The sequence below is a fragment of the Schistocerca nitens genome, unplaced genomic scaffold (assembly GCF_023898315.1).
Source record: "Schistocerca nitens isolate TAMUIC-IGC-003100 unplaced genomic scaffold, iqSchNite1.1 HiC_scaffold_376, whole genome shotgun sequence".
Lineage (NCBI taxonomy): Eukaryota > Metazoa > Arthropoda > Insecta > Orthoptera > Acrididae > Schistocerca > Schistocerca nitens.
The window spans coordinates 4,221,600-4,243,949 of NW_026045910.1; the positions used below are offsets into that span (position 1 = coordinate 4,221,600).

Consider the following 22,350-nt stretch of genomic DNA (forward strand, 5'->3'; position numbering starts at 1 on the left):
TCCTCGATTCTTGATGTGTTCTGGAGATCTGGAGTAGTTTACACCGATGGCTCAATGGCTAATGGTCACGTAGGCTTCACATATATTCATGAAGGACATATTGAGCAGCACTCCTTGCCAGTTGACTGCAGTGTTTTCACTGCAGAGCTGGCAGCCATATCTCATGCTCTAGAGTGCATCTTCTCATGCCCTGGCGAGTTATTTCTCCTATGTACTGACTCATTGAGAAGCCTACAAATTATTGACCAGTGCTACCCTCACCACCCTTTGGTAGTGTCCATTCAGGAGTCCATCTATTCCCTGGAACAGTACCACCATTCCGTGGTGTTTGTGTGGACCCCAGGACATGTCGGAAACCCTGGGAATGACCTTGCCAACAGGCTGGCCAAACAGGCAATGCGGAAACAGCTTCTGGAGATAGGCATCTCCAAAGCTAACCTGCGTTCTGTCCTACACCACTGGGTTTTCTGGCTTTGGGAGACAAAATGGCATAACAATATGAACAATAAACTATGTGTCATTAAGGAGACTATGAATGTGTGGAAGTCTTCCATGCAGTCCTCTCTCAGGGAATCAGTTGTCCTCTGCCACCTCCACATTGTCCATACGTGGCTAACGCATGGTTACCTCCACCGTCGTGAGGACTCACCTCAGTGTTGCTGTGGCTCCCAAATTACAGTCGTCCACCTCTTGCTGGACTGCCCACTTTTAGCCGCTCTGTGGCAGGCATTTAACTTTCCCAGCACCCTGTCTTTGGTGTTGGGCAACAATGCCTCCACAGCAGCTTTAGTTTTACATTTTATGCATGAGAGTGGGTTTTTTACTTCTATGTAGGTTTTAAAGCATGTCCTTTGTCTCTCTCTGTCCTCTACCCTAGTGCTTTTAGGGTGGAGGTTTTAATGTGTTGCAGAGTGGCTGGCTTTCCCTTTTTATTCTTGTGGTTGGCCAGCCACTGTAATGTTTTCCTGTTTTACTCTCTTCTGTTTCTACTGTCTCTCTGTTGTTTTCTTGTCCTTTTTTGTTCCTTTTAGGGTTCGTTGCCTTCCCTTCGTTCTTGGGGCTTCAAGTTTCCTAGGAAGTGACAGTCAGTTTTGATGCTGTTCCATAACTCATGTTGTTACATGAAAAGAGTTGGAAGTATAATGGCTAAGAGCACAGGTTCGAATTTTTACATTCTATGTTCAGATCCAAACTCCCGAGTTAATTTTTTCCTTTTGTTGTCACAGAAGTGTGAGAGATCAATGGCATCAACATATTTGTGACATCAAGAGATATAATGGAAATATTTACAAAATAAACATTTCAAATAATATTGCAGTAAGATTTTATTATTAAAAATCTTAACCTTGTGTAGCTAACAGTAATGTAATCCGGTGCAGCAATGAAGCATGAAAATAAGCCTGTTTGTGCAGAGTTTATTTTAATGTGCAACAGCTTACAACTAATGGCAGCAATGATACACACACAGAATGAACAGCAAAAGCCAAAGCTTCTAAGGAATGGAAGACACACAAATCAAAGAAAAATAGTATTGCTTCTTTGAGAGGACATTTACATTGTACTATTAACACCCTCCCTCAGTGTTAATTACCAGTGTTACAAAACAAATTACGAGCTGTAAGTAAGTTCTAAGAGGCTACTAAATTTTTCAAATTTTATTTTACCTGGTGGCTTTGTTAGAACATCAGCTTGTTGGTCATTTGTGCTAATGTGCTTTAACATAACATTTTTCGTAAAACTTTCTCTCTTACAAACAAAATTTTCACATGTGCTTTAGTTTATGATGGGACTGTGGGTTCTTGCAAAGGCCTATTACCAACATATTGTCTTCATAAAATACAACAGCTTTTTGGCTGTCAGAAAAACTTTGATGGAAATTACTGAGCCAACAGGCTTCACTAGCTGCCATCCTTAAGGCTACAAATTCAGATTCTGTTGATGACAGACTGACAGTGGATTGCTTCTTAGATGCCCATGGAAAACTACAACCCAAACTTTTGAAAAGATAACCACTTGTGGACTTAGTGTACTCCATCAGACAATCAGCCCAATCAGAGTCGACATAACCAATTATAGGATCAGTACACTTTTCATCCCTAGCATATAACACTCAGTTTTAGGATTTCCATAATGTAATGCAAGACATGTTTTAAAGCATCCCATAAATCCATATATGCACATGATTGGTACTTGCTTAGAATACTTACAGCCATGCAAATATCTGGTCTGGAAACTATCATACATTAGTGACCCTATTAATTTTCTGCACCTTTCACAATGTTTTCATTTTCAGGTCTTTCTCTTTTTAACATACTGTGATCAAAAATTTGCTTTGGGGGGGTTGAAACATAATTTAACTCAAACATATAAAAAATTTTCAACACTTTCTTAAAAGAGGTGCTTTGGCAAATAGTAATAGTACCCTCCCTTAAATTTTGAACAGTATTCATTCCCAAATAGTTCATAATCATACTCAAATCTTTAATTTTAAAGTTACCACTCAGTAACAGCTTCAAATTGTCAATTTCGTTCTGGGAAGTTGAAGCTATCAGCAGATCATCAGTGTAAAAAAGTATGTATGCTTTATTGTTATTTTCTGTCTTTACATCCCAGCAATACTCAAAATAACTTCTTACAAATCCTAAGCCAGTTGTTGCTGTGTGAAATTTAGCATTACAATTTTTGGGCGAGTCCTTTAAACTGTACAGAGCCTTTCTAAGTTTGCAAATCTTACACTTCATTTTACTGCAACATCCAGTAGCTAATTTGACATGAAAGTCTCCAACTATCTCTCAATAAAGAAATGCACTACAGACATCCAATTGATAGATGGGAAAGTTATTCTCATTACAAAAAACCAGAAACAGTCTCAGTGAAGTTGGATCTACTACTGGACTGTATATCTCTGAATACGACAAGATTTTTTGGAAATCTTTTGCTACAAGGTCAGCTTTATGAGAAAAAACATTAACTTTTTCATCTCTTTTTGCTTAAAAACCCACTTTGTGTCAATAACATCAATCATTTGGCTTGCTTACATAATCCCATGTGGTGTTTTATTCCAGGCCTTGCAGCTCTCTTGCTATGGCATCTTTCCAGTTTTTAGCTTCACTACAAGAGATTGCTTCAGTGTAAGTGCTGGGATTTTCACAATTCACTGCTGTCAACAGGCCAAACTTATAATCCTCAAAGTAATTTGGGTGTTGAATTTTCCTCCTGGGTCTAATATTGTATGTCTTCTTGTCATAAAAAAACCCTTCCTCTGCATCCTCAAAAGAAATGTCTCTGGTTTCACTGTCTTCATTGATTTCTTGTTCTTCTCTAGGCTGCCATATTTTCTTCCACAACCTCTGTCCTCCTTTCTTCTTTCTGTTGTGAATCTCAAGCTTTATCTGTGTTCTCTTTATCAACAAATGCTACATGATCATCAGTTTTAGTCTCCTTTCAGATACTGCTGGTGACAAGAAAATGATGTACCTCAGTGTTCTTTGTGAACGGTATAAATATTATGTACCCCTTCACATCATCATCATCATCATCATAACCCCTATCTTGCTTTTTGGGTCTAGTTTCTCTTTTTCTTTGGGTACAGGGACAGACACATGAGTTCCAAATATTTTCAAATCTACTATGGGTAATTATCTGCATAAAAATCTTCAGAAGGAGTTTTACATTCCACAGGACTTGGATCAGTATGATTTAGTACAAAAACTGCCATGTTAACTGCTTCAGCCAGTGATGTTGGGGCATTCCTGAAATTACTGAATGAGCAGCTTCAACCAGGGTGCACACATCCCTTTCAGCTCTTCCATTTTGATGTGGTGTGTACACAATGCTTCTTTGATGGGTTATGCCATTTTTGCTAAAAAAAAATGTACCCAAGCCAGTATTCATAAACTCCAGTCCATTATCACTCCTTAGAACTTTAATTTTCAGACCAGTATCACACTCAGTTTTTGCAATAAAATTCTTACTCCAACCGATAACTTCAGTTTTCTATTCCATAAGGAAACCATAAAGAATCCTTTGCAATAACCTGTCATCTGTACCACCGCAGGGGCTGCATTCTTTAAACTTTCTTTGACTGATACAAATATTGCCATCTGTGTAAGTCTAAATAAACTGTATTTATTTTTTGTTGAGGAGTGCTATGTTTACAGTCACACTGACAAATGAAAAGGAAGCAGTAACTTGTTCAAAATAGTAGCTGTCCTGACAATTGTGCTATGTTAAACTTAATTTGAACAAGTGTAAATAGTTTAGACTAGTTGGACAGTAGTTTAATAATTAATACACTTTCTAAGAGCTGATACACTTCATTAATTCAGACCTTGGTTTACTCTTCGTTCCTGAATGTTTTCCTACACAGAGCTACAGAACATGACATATACGTACAGTATTTGTACCAGGACGTAGAGATATTTCTCACCCTTTGGCTGTCTTTTATTTTCTCTCCTTCTTTCCTATTGCTGGTGATGTAGGCCTACTCTATGCTGGTGTCTTTGCACCTTTTTTTGTTTGGAAGTGAGTTCCTCACTACAGCAAATTGTTATTCAAGTGTTAACATTATAGGTCCTTCTGGTACATAGTTTTGCCCTGTAATTATTGTAGTTGTTTTCTTCTTCTTCTTCTTATTCTGCTGCTGCTGCTGCTGCTGCTGCTGCTGGTGCTGGTGCACTTTCTGATGATAATTCTTCATACAATTGTGTATTCATTCCCGCTTTCACTTAGGTAAAACAATGCCAATAAATCAGGAAAGTTATGAATGGTGGTTGCTCCACCTTGAACTTAATTTTTCTGAAATGAAAGTGCATTAGGCCCTATACCATATATTCATACATATTTTATATATGAAATATTGATATGTAATGTACATGTTGACAAATGTAAAACCTTATTAACTGGCCTAGTGTGAATGAATAAATAAATAAATACAACTGAAGACCTTTTGCAATTTATTTGATCCCTGAAAATTTTATTTTCAAACCCCTGACCAATGTTTCAATCCATGAAGTACCTGAACTCTCCAACTTCTTCCTTCAAATACATTTTCTTAGTAAATGTAAATTATGTCATTGAGTGCCTTCTTACTGTAGTAAAATTAAAAATTTACTCCTCCAGGTTGTGGAAGATTTGATAGAGACAAAGCACATTTATACTTGTGCTTGGTCTGAATGCCAGGGCGGAAACTACAAACAGGTGAGATGACATACTTAGTTGCTCATTAATGTAATGCAACTGTAATATTAGAAGTGATCCACACATTTAATATACCATGGGAAACAATGTTGATACTAAATTAAAAAATTTTCACCATCAGTATTTGACTAGCAAGGGGAGAGGAGATGACAAAATTTCTGAATACCAAACATTATACCTCTACCCTGTATTAAATTCTGAATATCTCGAGTGTCTCATGGAGTGAGGGCATCACAAAGTGAGCTCCACAGGGTTCAGTTTTGGGTCTTCCCCTATTCCTTTCAAATGTGAATGACCTTCCATGTAATATTCAACAATCAGATTTGATACTTTTTACAGATGATACTAGAGTATAATAAATCACATTAGAGAGAAAGCAACAGAAGAGATCTCCAAAGAATTATGTCGTTCTCAGAAAATGGACTCCCATGAATATTGGAAAAAACACCCTATATCCTGTTCTGTAGAGCAATTAGCCACAGAAGTAATGGATGCAGCAGATGACCAGAAGTCACTGAACAGGACAGAAGGCTCCAAAATATTTGGTTGTACATGTTGATGAAAAGGTGAAGTGGAAGAACACACTCTCAAGCAATTAAGCTTCTCTGCTTTTGCTCTTTGTATAATTGCTAATTTTGTAAACAAATAAATTTACCTCGTGATGTATTCTGCATATTTCTGGTAGTAATGCCTTATGGATTAATTCTCTGGGGTAATTTATCAATTATAAAGTACTGATTGTTCAAAAGTAAGCATTAAAATATGTGGTTTTCACCCATACTAGGCATACTGACTGTGCCTTCACAGCACATGTATTTGCTAACGAAATTTGTCATAAATAATCAATCACATGTCCTTTCACACATAGCTATCTATTAAAGTGCGAGGATCCCTCACTCTGTGATGCTTGGGTGTGCACATCTCTATCTACCACATTTTAATGGAGTGCATTTTATACCAGGACGCAAGGGCAGAAGCAAATATTGGTGGGGATATGCCCTCTATTTTAGCTGATGATGAGACAAGTGTAACTAGGGTTTTAAAGTTTTGCGATGTGTCTGGACTCTGGCCTAAACTTTTAGGCTGGAGGTTTTAGTGTGTTGCAGAGTGGCTGGCTCCTCCTTTTTTTCCCTTGTGGTCAGCCAGCCACATGAATCTGCTATATTGTTTTAGCTCCTTATACCATTTTCTTCCAGTGTTGTTCATGTTTTACTACTGATGCAATGCTTCGTGCCGTGCTTCGGTGTGCGTACGGACATAGTTTTTCAACTTTTGTTACATGGGTTTTATGTGAGTTTTATCTTCCTGTTCTGTGTGTTTTACTGCCATGTCTCAAACTGTTTTTTTGCATGGGTACTAAAGACCTTGCTGTCGTGTACCCATACAAACAGCTCTATCTAATCAATCCATCCATCTAATCCATCACAATTTTAAAAGAAAAATTACATCGTTATCTACAATATTAAAGGAAGCAACAACCTTTATTACCCATTATTAGAGCTGTCAGTGGCTCAGAAGAGTTCAATATGCGGCAATAAAAAATTCGATCATTTGCCTAATAACCTAAAATTTATGACAGGTAACAAAGCAAATTTTAAATAAATATTTTTCAGAACATCAGCAAAGTGTTACTATTTAATATATTAAAATTATTGTCACATTCTATCAAGTGTCAATGGAAAATTCAGTTATATCATTAATAGGTTGCCCAGTAGAGACGCATTTCCAGACTTTCATCAGAAAACTTCACAAAATAATTACGTCAATTTTCATATCATTTCTCCAATTAGATTGTAGGAAAACCTTCTGAGTGGACTGATGACAATGATAAGTAGAAATATCTTTTGCATATGGAGTATCTCCTATTAATACTATGATGTGCAAAACTTGATATATGACAGCATTTCTTGATAGTTTTCAAAATTGTTTCAAAAATGAGTTGCAGTTTAAACTTGCCAGTAATTAGTCTGAATTTTCTATTATTGTAATGAAGTGACAGTGATAGTATTTAACATGATAACAAAAACTGTCAATCCAGATCACAACAATTAGTATTTATTAGCTCTTGTAACTGGTTTGTCAGTAGTAAGCATTTTTAGCACAATAACTCCTTGATGATGATGGAGCTGGCTGAGGAGGCTCCTGTATGTACCAAAAAGTGCCATTACTATAGGAAATGAATTTCCTGTGAGAATCCATGATCCATGATCCTTGTCAATATTCTGTGAGTAAAAACTTCTAAGTTGCTTATTAAAATTTCTTTATTACAATGTTTCAGCTGTTGCTATTATCAGATATCTACAATTAAGATGAGAGGTACATTAAAACAGGCATTTGTTATACAGCAAAGCAGCTAACAAAAGATAATAAATTAAATGGTTAAAATTATTTTTATAGATACTTAAAAGCTTAGAAATAAGATAGAAAGAAGATACTGAGTCAAAAATTAATACTGTGCCTAATTGGGGATAAACTAACAACTGGGTTTACATGTTTTACAAAGATAAAAGGTTTAGTCAACAGGTGGCACCAGCATTGTGGATGTGTCTTCAAATTTTATTTCATTATACTCTCTTTCAAACTCTGAAGGTGACAGGGGTAAAATACAGGGAGCAAAAGGCTATTTACAATTTGTACAGGAACCAGATGGCAGTTACAATAGTCAAGGGGCATGAAAGGGAAGAAGTGGTTGGGAAGGGAGTGAGACAGGGTTGTAGCCTATCCCTGATGTTATTCAATCTGTATATTGAGCAAGCAGTAAAGGAAACAAAAGAAAAATTCAGAGTAAATATTAAAATCCATGGAGAAGAAATAAAAACTTTGAGGTTCGCCAATGACATTGCAATTCTGTCAGAGATAGCAAAGGGCCTGGAAGAGCAGCTGAATGGAATGGACAGTGTCTTGAAAGGAGGATATAAGATGAACGTCAACAAAAGCAAAACGAGGATAATGGAATGTAGTCGAATTAAATCGGGTGATGCTGAGGGAATTAGATTTGGAAATGAGACACTTAAAGTAGGAAAGGAGTTTTGCTATTTGGGGAGAAAAATAACGGATGATATAAAATGTAGACTGGCAATGGCAAGGAAAGCATTTCTAAAGAAGAGAAATTTGTTAGCATCGAGTATTTGTATCGAGTGTAGCCATGTATGGAAGTGAAACATGGACAATAAATAGTTTGGACAAGAAGAGAATAGAAGCTTTTGAAATGTGGTGCTACAGAAGAATGCTGAAAATTAGATGAGTGGATCACATAACTAATGAGTAGGTATTGAATAGAAGTGGGGAGAAGAGAAATTTGTGGCACAATTTGACTAGAAGAAGAGATCGGTCAGTAGGGCATATTCTGAGGCATCAAGGGATCACCAATATAGTATTGGAGGGCAGTGTGGAGGGTAAAAATCATAGAGGGAGACCAAGAGATGAATACACTAAACAGATTCAGAAGGATGTAGGTTGCAGTAGGTACTGGGAGATGAAGAACCTTGCACAGGATAGAGTAGCATGGAGAGCTGCATCAAACCAGTCTCTGGACTGAAGACCACAACAACACATTTTTTATCTTCATACTAATAAAAGGCAATCTTTAAAACACAAACATTCACAGTCAAATTACAAAAACCACTATTTAAATAAGTAGAACTCCATATCTGTCAAGTTAGCTTCTCAGATGGAGGCAATTAGCCCATGTAGAATCCTCTAAACTAACCGGGCGCTGATAACCTCGCTGTTGTGCGCCCTAAAACACTAATCATCATCTAAACTAACAACAGGTACTGAGTAACTGCTACACAATAATATCTATATACCAGAATCATGGACTATACGGTTGTTGTTGTTGTTGTTTATATTATATTTATATTTTTTACATAGACCTGATGAAGTGATCATAAAAGTAATACTTGCTGTTGTAGTTACAAATGGCTGATAAATAAAAAGCCGTAGCATGTGAACTAAAAACAGTGTCAAAGAGTACATTGATATCTGTAATCTTATAAAACATAAAGAACAAAACAGTCTAGTTATTAAACTAAAATACTTTGGAAGGCAGCTCCCTCTTGTAGAAGCAGCAGCAACTTTCTCTATGACCTAGGTCATTTGGCATGCACAAGTGGGAACTCTACTTACCCAGCAGACATGATATGATATATGGCCCAGTCATCAACAGAAGAACATGCTACAGTTAGCACACATCACACTATTAATTCTTGAGAAAAGTCAAAAGACCAGTTAGGGCTGAAGTCACTCTGTTCATTCAAAATTGTTTTAAATACTTCCATGCATTCGACTGTCTGGTCCAACTAATGCTTTCGAGTTTTTAAAAGTATTGTCAGTGTGCTACCATATCCACCATAGGACTAGTGCCTAAATTTTGTCATGAACTTCCTTCCATTTTGTTCTGTAGAAAACTCACCACAGTCATTATTTTATACACTCCCAAATCACTGTGCTTGTCCCATTTGTTTCCAAATTTGTGGCATAACCTATTCCCCAGGCACCCTTCTGATTGGAAAGCCTATAATGACATTAGCTTTCTTGAAGCTGTGATCAACCCTTTCTGAATCAGAACCACTAAATATTAATCCTGCATATCTTATTATTCTGATGCCTCCCAGGTATAGTACTTTTCCTGTGTTTAATTTTATCATACATTTGGATGTCACTATTCCTGTATCCATTTCCATGACATATTTACATAATCATTTGAAGTGCTTTCATGATTTTGTCCTTATCTGAAGTTAATTTCAGGACAGTGTATCATAGACCTGAAAAAGGCGTTGTATTAAATAAAGAAATCTTAATAATCAATCTGGACAGTTTTTTGCACATAAAGTAACAGTCGACTGGAACATTTTGGTACCTACAGCAGCTCCACAAACTGGTTCCATGCATTGTAAAGGAGTTGTGGTCTGAAAGTGGTAACTTTTGACTGAAACCAGTTACTAGAATTACTAAATAATTGCAACTGTGATGTGAACTGACTGTTTTTGTTATGCTCAAGTTTTTGGTTTACATAAAATGTTCCATATTGTGATATTTCCCATTCATATCTAAGGGTATTGTTTGTTTGGATAACTGTTTTGTGCTTAGCAAGTGGCAATTATTACATTTTGTATCATCTGGGTGTACTGTTGCTATATTAATGACACACAGTATATTAAGATTTTCTACATTTCACATTGCTTACCAGTCAGTCTACTGGAGAGGTGTTGATTGACCTAAAATCCAGATATGATACTGTCACACTGCCAATCATAAGAACCTATTTATTAGCCTGTAAAGTCTCATGACTTATGAGTCCCAGAAGGCCCCCTCCAAGTGACCTCTGAAGAGATTTGCATGGGAAGGAGCCATCCTGGTTCCCATTTGTTTGTATGTTTGCCCATCAAAGATGAATTAGTTGTTGTAATTCATCTCTGAGGGGCAGAGATACAAACAGATCAGGTGTATGTCCATGGGAACAAGGATGGCTCCTTCCTGTGTCAACCTTCTCATGGGTCACTTGGAGGGGGCATTCCTAGGACCCATAAGTCTTCATTATCTGGTTTGGTTGAGATACACTGATGACATCTTTGCCATATGGTCTTACGGTGAAACTGACCTGTTAAAACTCCTTAAATCTCTGAATAACTTCCCACAGTTAAATTTCACATGGTCCTATTTGAAATCCAGTGCCACTTTCCTTGATGTAGATCACATCCTCATGGAAGGGCAGCTGCACGCTTCTGTCCACATTAAACCTCCTAACAAACAATAGTACTTACATTTCGACAGTTGCCATCCTTTTATGTCAAATATTCCCTCCCATACAGGCTTGGCATTCAAGGAAATGTATTTGTTCTGATGCAGACTCATTATGGCAATACACCTCCATTTTCACCTCAGCCTTCAGTAGACGTAATTACCCCACCAGCCTTGGTCAAAAGCATATTTTCCAGGCCATCACAACCCAACCTGGTACTGCTGATCCCTTCAAAAAACACCCCCCCCCGCCAACTCCCACTCCCCAACCCCCAAATCTCTGCAATATGCTTATCAGACCCAATCATCCTATGCTATGCCTCCTACCCCTGTGACTGTTCTTGCTGCAAGACTTGCCATATGCACCCTCCTACCACCACCTAGACCAGCCCTGTACTGGCAAAACATATACTATCAAAGGGAGAGCCACCTGTGAAACGACATGTCATATACCAGCTGTTATTTAAACACTATTTGGCCTTTTACGTCTGCTTGACTACCACCAAATTATCAGTTTTGATGAATAGGTTTAGACAGAGTGTGTATTCTGGCAACACACAATAGACATGACCTCAATGTCTGTTTCACCACACACACCATCTGAATTCTTCCCCCAAGATTCCAGTTTCTCAGTACTCTGCAGGTGGGAACTAGCACTACAACATGTCCTTGGCTCTTTCCAACCACCTGGGCTTAATTTTCCTTAATTTTTCCCGTAACAGAGTAACTACTTCTTTCTTCACTCCATTTTAGTTTCCTACATCTTTCATTTTCTTACCTTTCTATTTTTTACCATCTCCCTTCCCCCCTGTTATGTACAGTGCACTGAGCTTTTCACTCTTATTAACTCATGGATGAATGTATTAGCAGTAACCTCTGTCTTCCATAATACGCCGTCTTCCATAATACGCCGTCTTCCATAATACGCCGTCTTCCATAATACGCCGTCTTCCATAATACGCCGTCTTCCATAATACGCCGTCTTCCATAATACGCCGTCTTCCATAATACGCCGTCTTCCATAATACGCCGTCTTCCACATCTACATCTACATTTATACTCCGCAAGCCACCCAACGGTGTGTGGCGGAGGGCACTTTACGTGCCACTGTCATTACCTTCCTTTTCTGTTCCAGTCGCGTATGGTTCGTGGGAAGAATGACTGTCTGAAAGCCTCTGTGCATGCTCGAATCTCTCTAATTTTACATTCGTGATCTCCTCGGGAGGTATAAATAGGGGGAAGCAATATATTCGATACCTCATCCAGAAACGCACTCTCTCAAAACCTGGCGAGCAAACTACACCGCGATGCAGAGCGCCTCTCTTGCAGAGTCTGCCACTTGAGTTTGCTAAACATCTCCGTAACACTATCACGGTTACCAAATAACCCTGTGACGAAACGCGCCGCTCTTCTTTGGATCTTCTCTATCTCCTCCGTCAACCCGATCTGGTACGGATCCCACTCTGATGAGCAATACTCAAGTATAGGTCGAACGAGTGTTTTGTAAGCCACCTCCTTTGTTGATGGACTACATTTTCTAAGGACTCTCCCAATGAATCTCAACCTGGTACCCGCCTTACCAACAATTAATTTTATATGATCATTCCACTTCAAATCGTTCCACACGCATACTCCCAGATATTTTACAGAAGTAACTGCTACCTGTGTTTGTTCCGCTATCATATAATCATACATTAAAGGATCCTTCTTTCTATGTATTCGCAATACATTACATTTGTCTATGCTAAGGGTCAGTTGCCACTCCCTGCACCAAGTGCCTATCCACTGCAGATCTTCTGCATTTCGCTACAATTTTCTAATGCTGCAACTTCTCTGTATACTACAGCATCATCCGCAAAAAGCCGCATGGAACTTCTGACACTATCTACTAGGTCATTTATATATATTGTGAAATACAATGGTCCCATAACACTCCCCCGTGGCATGCCAGAGGTTACTTTAACGTCTGTAGACGTCTCTCCATTGATAACAACATGCTGTGTTCTGTTTACTAAAAACTCTTCAATCCAGCCACACAGCTGGTCTGATATTCTGTAGGCTCTTACTTTGTTTATCAGGCGACAGTGTGGAACTGTATCGAACGCCTTCCGGAAGTCAAGGAAAATAGCATCTACCTGGGAGCCTGTATCTAATATTTTCTGGGTCTCATGAACAAATAAAGCGAGTTGGGTCTAACACGATCGCTGTTTCCGGAATCCATGTTGATTCCTACAGAGTAGATTCTGGGTTTCCAAAAACGACATGATACGCGAGCAAGAAACATGTTCTAAAATTCTACAACACATTGACGTCAGAGATATAGGTCTATAGTTTGGCGCATCTGCTTGACGACCCTTCTTGAAGACTGGGACTACCTGTGCTCTTTTCCAATCATTTGGAACCTTCCATTCCTCTAGAGACTTGCGGTACATGGCTGTTAGAAGGGGGACAAGTTCTTTCGCGTACTCTGTGTAGAATTGAATTGGTATCCCGTCAGGTCCAGTGGACTTTCCTCTGTTGAATGATTCCAGTTGCCTTTCTATTCCTTGGACACTTATTTCGAAGTCGGCCATTTTTTCATTTGTGCGAGGATTTAGAGAAGGAACTGCAGTGCGGTCTTCCTCTGTGAAACAGCTTTGGAAAAAGGTGTTTAGTATTTCAGCTTTACGTGCGTCACCCTCTGTTTCAATGCCATCATCATCCCGGAGTGTCTGGATATGCTGTTTCGAGCCACTTATTGATTTAACGTAAGACCAGAACTTCCTAGGATTTTCTGTCAAGTCGGTACATAGAATTTTACTTTCGAATTCACTGAACGCTTCACGCATAGCCCTCCTTACGCTAACTTTGACATCGTTTAGCTTCTGTTTGTCTGAGAGGTTTTGGCTGCGTTTACACTTGGCGTGAAGTTCTCTTTGCTTTCGCAGTAGTTTCCTAACTTTGTTGTTGAACCACGGTGGGTTTTTCCCGTCCCTCACAGTTTTACTCATCACGTACCTGTCTAAAACACATTTTACGATTACCTTGAACTTTTTCCATAAACACTCAACATTGTCAGTGTCGGAACAAAAATTTTCGTTTTGACCTGCTAGGTAGTCTGAAATCTGCCTTCTATTACTCTTGCTAAACAGCTAAACCTTCCTCCCTTTTTTTTTATATTCCTATTTACTTCCTTATTCAGGGATGCTGCAATGGCCTTATGATCACTGATTCCCTGTTCTGCACTGACAGAGTCGAAAAGTTTGGGTCTGTTTGTTATCAGTAGCTCCAAGATGTTATCTCCACGAGTCGGTTCTCTGTTTAATTGCTCGAGGTAGTTTTTGGATAGTGCACTCAGTATAATGTCACTCGATGCTCTGTCCCTACCACCCATCCTAAACATCTGAGTGTCCCAGTCTATTTCTGGCAAATTGAAATCTCCACCTAAGACTACAACATTCTGAGAAAATTTATGTGAAATGTATTCCAAATTTTCTCTCAGTTATTCTGCCATTAATGCTGCTGAGTCAGGAGGTCGGTAAAAGGAGCCAACTATTAACCTAGCTCGGTTGTTGAGTGTAACCTCCATCCATAATAATTCACAGGAACTATCCACCTCTATTTCACTACAGGATAAACTACTACTAACAGTGACAAACACGCCACCACCAGTTGCATGCAATCTATCCTTTCTAAACACCGTCTGTGCCTTTGTAAAAATTTTGGCAGAATTTATCTCTGGCTTCAGCCAGCTTTCTGTACCTTAAACGTTGTCTTCCGCGCTGCACTGCGCTGTCTTCCGCGCTGCACTGCGCTGTCTTCCGCGCTGCACTGCGCTGTCTTCCGCGCTGCAATGCGCTGTAGATTAGATTAGATTAGTTTACGTTCCATAGATCCGTGCTGAGGAGATCCTCGTGGATGTGGAACATGTCAATTTTTTTTTAAGCTGAAATAACAATACTAATAGTATGAATATATACAATACATCATTTGTTTCTATTAAAAAATTCGTCAATGGAGTAGAAGGAGTTGGCCACTAGTAAGTCTTTCAGGCTCCTTTTAAACTGATCTTTATTTGTAACTAAATTTTTTATGTTTACTGGCAAATTATTGAAGATGAATGTTCCTGAGTAGTGGACCCCTTTTTGAACTAAAGTAAGTGCTTTTAAGCCCTTGTGCAGATCATTTTTGTTCCTGGTATTGTATGTATGAACTGAGCTGTTTGTTGGAAAAAGATATATTATTTAGGACAGATTTCATTAATGAGTAAATATACTGAGATGCAGTAGTTAGTATACCCAGTTCTTTGAAGAGGTTTCTACAGGACGTCCGTGAATTTACTCCACAAATAATACGTATTACATGCTTTTGGACTCTGAAAACTTTTGTTTGACTTGAAGAGTTACCCCAAAATATTATACCATATGACATTATGGAATGAAAGTAGGCAAAGTATGCAAGCTTTTTCATTTTTATGTCGCCTATGTCTGCTAACACTTGAATTGCAAATACAGATTTGTTAAGGCGTTTCTGCAGTTCTGTGGTGTGCTCTTCCCAACTGAATTTATTATCAAGTTGTAATCCCAGGAATTTAAGACTGTCAACCTCTTCTATCTGCTCTTCTTTGTATTTTATGCATATGCTGGGTGGAAACCTCTTACAGGTTCTAAATTGCATATAGTGAGTCTTTTCGAAGTTTAATGTCAGTGAGTTGGCTTTAAACCAATTATTAATATCTATGAAAATATCATTAGCAGATCTTTCTAGAATTACACTTGACATACTATTTATTGCAATACTTGTGTCATCTGCAAACAATGCAAACTCTGCTTCTGGCAGTGTAACTGATGAGAGATCATTACTGTACACAAGAAAAAGCAATGGCCCTAAGAAGGATCCTAATGGGACACCACATGTAATTTCTTCCCATTCTGATGATGACTGATGACTTAGTTCACTAGTTCCTTGCACTGATACCCTTTGTTTCCTGTTAGTGAGGTATGACTTGAACCATTTTGCAGCACTGCCCGTGACACCATAGAATTCTAATTTACTTAAAAGGATGTTGTGGTTCACACAATCAAATGCCTTTGACAAATCACAGAAAATATCTGCTGCTTGTAATTTGTTATTTAATGAATTAAGTACATTTTCACTGTAGGTGTAAATAGCCTTCTCGATATCAGAACCCTTCAGAAATCCAGACTGTGTTCTTGATAATATGTTATTTGTGGTCAGATGGTTGAGCAGCTGCCTGTGCATTACTTTTTCTAAAATTTTTGAGAATGCTGGCAAAAGTGAAATCGGTCTGTAGTTTGATGGTATCTCTTCATCCCCTTTCTTGAATAGAGGCTTAACATCTGCATATTTTAGCCAGTCAGGAAATGTCCCAGTTATAATTGAGTGGTTACACAAGTAACTTAGAATTGTACTAAACTCACAAGAACATGCCTTAATTAACTTTGTTGATATTTCATCGTACCCACTAGAAGGCTTTGTTTTTAAAGATTTTATTATGGACGTTATTTCTTTTGGTGAAGTGAGTGATATATTCATGTACTTGAAGCTATTTGTGAAGGCTAGTTTCAGATAATCAAGGGCATCTATCAGTAACGGATATAAAGTAATTGTTAAATAGATTTGCCACACTATGCCCATCAGTTACTAATGTGTCATCTACCCTTAGTGCTATTTGCTCCTGTTCCTTTCTGGTTCTACCAGTCTGCTCTTTCACTATATCCCATATTGTTTTTATTTTGTTCCCTGACATTGCTATCTTCTTCTCGTAGTGCATTTGTTTAGACGCCTGAATTACTTTTTTTAATGTTTTACAGTATTCCTTGTATTTAGCTAAATCATCAGCATTGGAGCTATTCTTGGTCGACAGATATATTTTCCTTTTTGTCTTAAAGGAAATCTGTCTTCCGCGCTACACTACGCTGTCTTCCGCACTACACTGCGCTGTCTTCCGCGCTACACTGCGCTGTCTTATTAGATTTACTTTCATTCCAATTTACCCATAGTGAGGCGATCCTCCAGGATGTTGAACATGTCAGAAAAACAATAACACACACACACACACACACACACACACACACACACACACACACACACACACACACACACTGCTGCACTGATATTGAAAATGTGTGTTCCTGAATAATGCTCATATTTTTGTACAAGACTAATCCTTTTGAAGATTATTCTTATTGCTAGTATTGATTCCATGAATTGCGCTGTTGGTTTGAAAAAGTGATATATTTTTAAGTACAAATTTCATTAAGGAATAAATATACTGGGAAGCAGTAGTTAGAATCCCTAGTTCCCTAAACAGGCTTCTGCAGGATGTTCTTGAATTCACACCACATATAATTCTTACTGCACATTTTTGTGCCCTGAAAACTTTAGCTTGGTTTGATGAATTACCCCAAAAAATAATCCCATATGACATTATGGAATGAAAGTAAGTATAGTATGCCAGCTTCTTCATTTTTATATCCCCTATGTCTGACACAATTCGCATTGCAAATAGAGATTTGTTAATACGCTTCAGCAGTTCTGTGGTGTGCTCCTCCCAGTTGAATTTATTATCAAGCTGTAATTCCAAGAACTTAGCACTGTCCATCTCTTCTATCTGCTTGTCATCGTATGTTAGGCATATACTTGTGGGACACCCCTTACAAGTTATGAACTGCATGTAGTGTGTTTTTTTCAAAGGTTAGTGACAAAGAATTGGCTAGGAACCAGCGATTAATGTCTACAAATATTTTATTAGCTGATATTTCTAAGATTAAACTTTATTTTCTATTTTTGCAATATTTGTATCATTGGCAAACAAAACGAACTTGGCATCTGGTAATGTTACTGATGAAAGGTCATTGATATACACAAGAAAAAGTAAGGACCCCAAAATGGAACCTTGTGGGACCCCACATGTAATTAGTTCCCAATTGGATGATGCCTGATAGCTTGATACATGTCTTTTCCTAATAACACCCTTTGTTCCCTGCCAGAGATGTAAGATTTGAAACATTTTGCAGCATTTCCTGTTACACTATAATATTCTAATTTACTTAAAAGGATATTGTGATTTACACAGTCAAATTCCTTTGACAGATCACAAAATACACCAGTTGCCTGCAGTTTTTTGTCGAATTAATTAAGCACATTTTCACTGTAAGTGTAGATAGCCTTCTCAATATCAGAACCCTTTAGAAATCCAAACTGTGACTTTGACAGTATGTTATTTTAGATAAGATGGTTATAAAGCAGATTGTAAATTACTTGTTCTAAAATTTTTGGGAATGCTGGCAACAGTGAAATTGGACGGAAATTTGATGCTATTTCTTTATCTCCCTTCTTAAACAGTGGCTTAACTTCAGCATATTTCAACCATTCAGAAAATATTCCACTGATAAATGACTGGTTACACAGATAGCTTAATATGTTACTTAGCTCAGAATCACATTCTTTAATTAACTTTGTTGATATTTCATCATACACACTAGATGTTTCTGATTTTAAAGATTTTATGATGGACATTATTTCTGCTGGGATACTGAGGGCCATTTCATATTATGGAAATTACTGGAAATGTGTGGTCTGAGGTATTCCATAGCAGCATCTACCGAACCTGACAACCCCATCTTTTCAGTAACAGTTATAAAATGTTTGTTAAAAAGTTCTGCAACACTATACACATCTGTCACCAATGTATCACTTACTCTTAATGCTATTTGTTCCTCTTCATGTCTGGTTCTACTGGTCTCCTTCTTCACTATCTCCCATATTGTCTTTATTTTGTTATCTGATATGACTATCTTTTCCTTGTAATATATTTGCTTTGATGTCCATATTACAGTCTTTAATATTTTGCAGTATTTCTTGTGATGTGCGATAGCATCAACATCGGAACTGTTTCAGATTGACAGATACAGTTTTCTTTTTGTTTTACGAGATACCCCTATTCCTTAAGTAATCCATGGCTTCTTTGTAGACTTTGCTCTAACCTTGGTAAGTTTTCCATATATGTCTTGCATGTTACACTGCCTTCCGTGTTACACTGCCTTCCATCTTTACGCTCTCTGGTTTTCTAATCTCACCAGTGCAGTCCCTAATGATCAGTCTTTCCTTCTCATCCCATCTGGTGAGTCTCTCCTGACCCAGAGTTTTGGGTGACTCTCCCAAAATCTACTCATGTTCCTAGATCTCTTCAGTCCTTTACCTACACCTCTCTTCCTTCCCCTTCAACACTTCCTGTGCAAGGAGGAGCCACAGCCTCTGAAAGCTTGCATAATTACTGTTTTTTATGTGTGTGTTCTGCCACAACATGGTGCTTAGATTTATTTATGTTGTATGTCATCCAGTTGTGAAAGCCTTCATTCTACATTACAGCTATATCCTGTTTCCTAATATACATAGTTGCTCTTGACTTTTCTTTTTAGTGGGTAGGAGGAAAACATCTAAGTTTGTCATAGACTATGTTTTAGATGGTAGTTCCCATAGTATTTGGAGAGCATATTGAGTAGCATTGCCTCAAACATCAACAAAATGCTTTTTCCAAACTGCTGAAACCAATCTGCCTACACAGCTGAAAGAAAAAAGGGACTACACCCCTTTGTGGTAGGACATTACTTTGAATTTCTGATCAGTTGGGTTCATATTGGAATTCAACAAAAAAGTTCTGTTTTACAGAAGTATTTTACAGTAGTTTCAAGTTGGTGGTTGATATGCAAAGGCAACAGTCATCACAAGCAGTCAAGGTGTAATTAATAATTTGTCATTATATATCTTCTGGGGAACTCTGCATTTGGGTTTGGTTGACTAACTGATTTGAATGTAAGTAACAACTAGCATATAATGATTCTAAATGTAGCATCTATGAAAATTTTCTTTGGTAAGTGTGCATTATGTCTGTTACTGTGGTCAAACAAAAGAAATCTTTTTAAAGGCTACATTTACTTTGGAGCCTGGAGACAAGTGTGATGACATTTTGAATGAACTAAGTGAATGGGGAATTGGATCAAGACATCATTCAAGTGTAAGGTAACAATCTTCCAGTCCATCAATTTGTTTTAATATTTGCTTAATTTATGGAATAAATAGTGCATATTGTACAGTCAGGTAGATATGTATTTATTTATTTATTCATTCATACAATAGCTTTTTGTAAAAGTAACTACAAATTTATATTCCATATTCACATAGCTCAAAACTGAATTGGGAAGAGGTTCCAGAGTAAAAGATAGGGGGGGGGGGGGGCAAACAAGTATTATGTGTCACAATTATGAGCATGTGTTAATATCTCTCTCTCTCTCTCTCTCTCTCTCTCTCTCTCTCTCTCTCTCTCTCTCATATAAAAAGATGTCTGGAGGGGAGGAAGTAAATGTGTTCAGAGATTATAGTCAAAGCACTGGCTCAGGAAAAATGCTTTTGATTAGGGACAAATAAGTTAAAAATCAGACATCATTTACTGTTCACATTTGAGAACCTGTAGTGTCTCAAGAGTTTGAGATTAGCCCACAAGTTAAAGGTAAGGAAAAAGAGTATGTTAGGCATGTAAATGAGACAAAAATTAACTGGGATGAAATAGAAAATAGCAGATAAATAACCACAGGGAAGATCTTGATGACTCTAAGTAGATACAGAATATGAAAAAACAAGAAAGAAACATTTGAATAAGTGCAAACAGGATTCTAGAAACAAGGGTGGGTAGAAAAAGGAGAGGGGCAAGTTGGTTAAAAAAAAATATCCACACATCTCTTCTCAAATAATGCAAAAGTAATAAATACTATTTGATAATTACCAATAAGTAATATTTACTGAATTTCAAAATATGAGTAAAGTATCATTTTTAATCTCTCTATTTAGGAACTAAATAAGGAAACAAATACAACAACTGATAATAATTGGCATAGAAATTTAGTGTTAACTTGTGGATTAAGAGACCACTCGCCAAAAAGCAGAAGTTCTGAGTCATTGATAGGCACATTCTAGACAAAGAAAACTTGCTAGATGCCAGCTGGACTAATCAGTCTTTCTTAATCTAGCTTGGTAAAGATTACTTCAAAAGCGGGCAAGTATCCTTCCTTTTGTGTGTGCCTATTGATGACTCACTGCTTCTGCTCTTTGGTGAGTGGTTTCCTTTATTCAAAAAGTATTTACATTCCACCAAAACTTTACTACAACATTTAGTATTAAGTGTATGATGTATATAGAACTGTTAAAATTATATGCCAAACATTTTTGATGATTCAGAAGTTTATACTAAACAGTACAATTGAAGATGCAATTTGGTTTTAGAGAACGTTGTGAAGAGAAATCATAATTTTAAGAAGTGACAGTATGTCAACTTTAAGTAAAAGTGAACTGAGGGTTTTGCTTGTATTTAGAAAACTTATCTGGCTCCTACACTCTTCTTATTCTCTCTGCTAGCACTCAATAAGCACAAACTCTGAAAATGTTCTGGACACATCATGCTAATCAGTCAGGTCTTCTCTTAATCAAGGGTGCTACTTACTGTCAATTCTGTAGATCATATTGGTGAAACAGATTTATAATTCAGCACAGCCTTCTCAACAGATAATAGTAGTAGTAACCCAGTTTCAGAAAGGAAAGTGTTTGAATTTTTTGATATACTGTTTACTTTTCCATTAAGAATACCAGATTCTGCTTTCAACTTACAAATTTTCATCTATATTCTGCAAAACACTGTGAAGTATACCGGTATGCAGATGGTAATTCCTATTGTACCACTTACTATGCCTTCTTTCTGTTCCATTTGCATATGGAGTTTGGGAAGAATGATGCCTTAGATGTCTGTATGTGCTGTAATTAGTCTAATCTTGTCTTTGTGCTCATTATGGGAGCAATACGTAGGTAATTAGAATATATTCGTAGATTCACCACTTAGAGCTAGTTCTTGGAACTTTGTAAGTAGACCTTCACAGGATAGTTTTTATTGATCCTTGTCTGCCATTTCAGGTTCTCAGAAATTTTGACTCTGTCCCTGTAGTCATACGAACCTGTGTTCAATTCTGTTGCTTTTCTTTGTATATTTTCAGTATTGCCTCTTAGTCTTATTTCATACGAATCCCACACATTTGTGCAGTAGTCTAAGGTGGGACAAACGAATGATCTACAACAAGTCTCACTTCTAGAAGGGCTACGTTTTCACAGTATCTTATCAGTGAACTAACGTCTGCCATCTGTCTTTCATACCACTGAGCATAAGTCGTCAGTCCATTTCATACCCCCTACAAATTGTTACACCGAGCTGTTGGTTCAAGATGAAAAATTCCAGTTGACTCACTGCTGTTTTAGTCAAAGTATACCAATTTCCTGTCCTTTTGTGAATAGCACAGTTTTAGATTTCTGATCATTTAAAACAAGCTGCCATTCTTTACACTTCTTGAAAATACTTTTGAGACC

The 22,350-nt window shown here is 37.5% G+C and overlaps 1 protein-coding gene across 5 annotated transcripts in view; it reads left to right on the plus strand.

The window, feature by feature from the left end:
• Positions 1-22,350, plus strand: part of LOC126229618 (uncharacterized) — a 215,277-nt gene that overhangs the window by 27,856 nt on the left and 165,071 nt on the right. For all 5 annotated transcript variants that reach the window (XM_049942361.1, XM_049942360.1, XM_049942359.1 and 2 more), the window contains exons 2-3: positions 5,122-5,199; positions 19,871-19,965. In XM_049942361.1, coding sequence (XP_049798318.1) covers positions 5,122-5,199; positions 19,871-19,965 — 173 coding nt within the window. The remainder of the gene's footprint in view (positions 1-5,121; positions 5,200-19,870; positions 19,966-22,350) is intronic.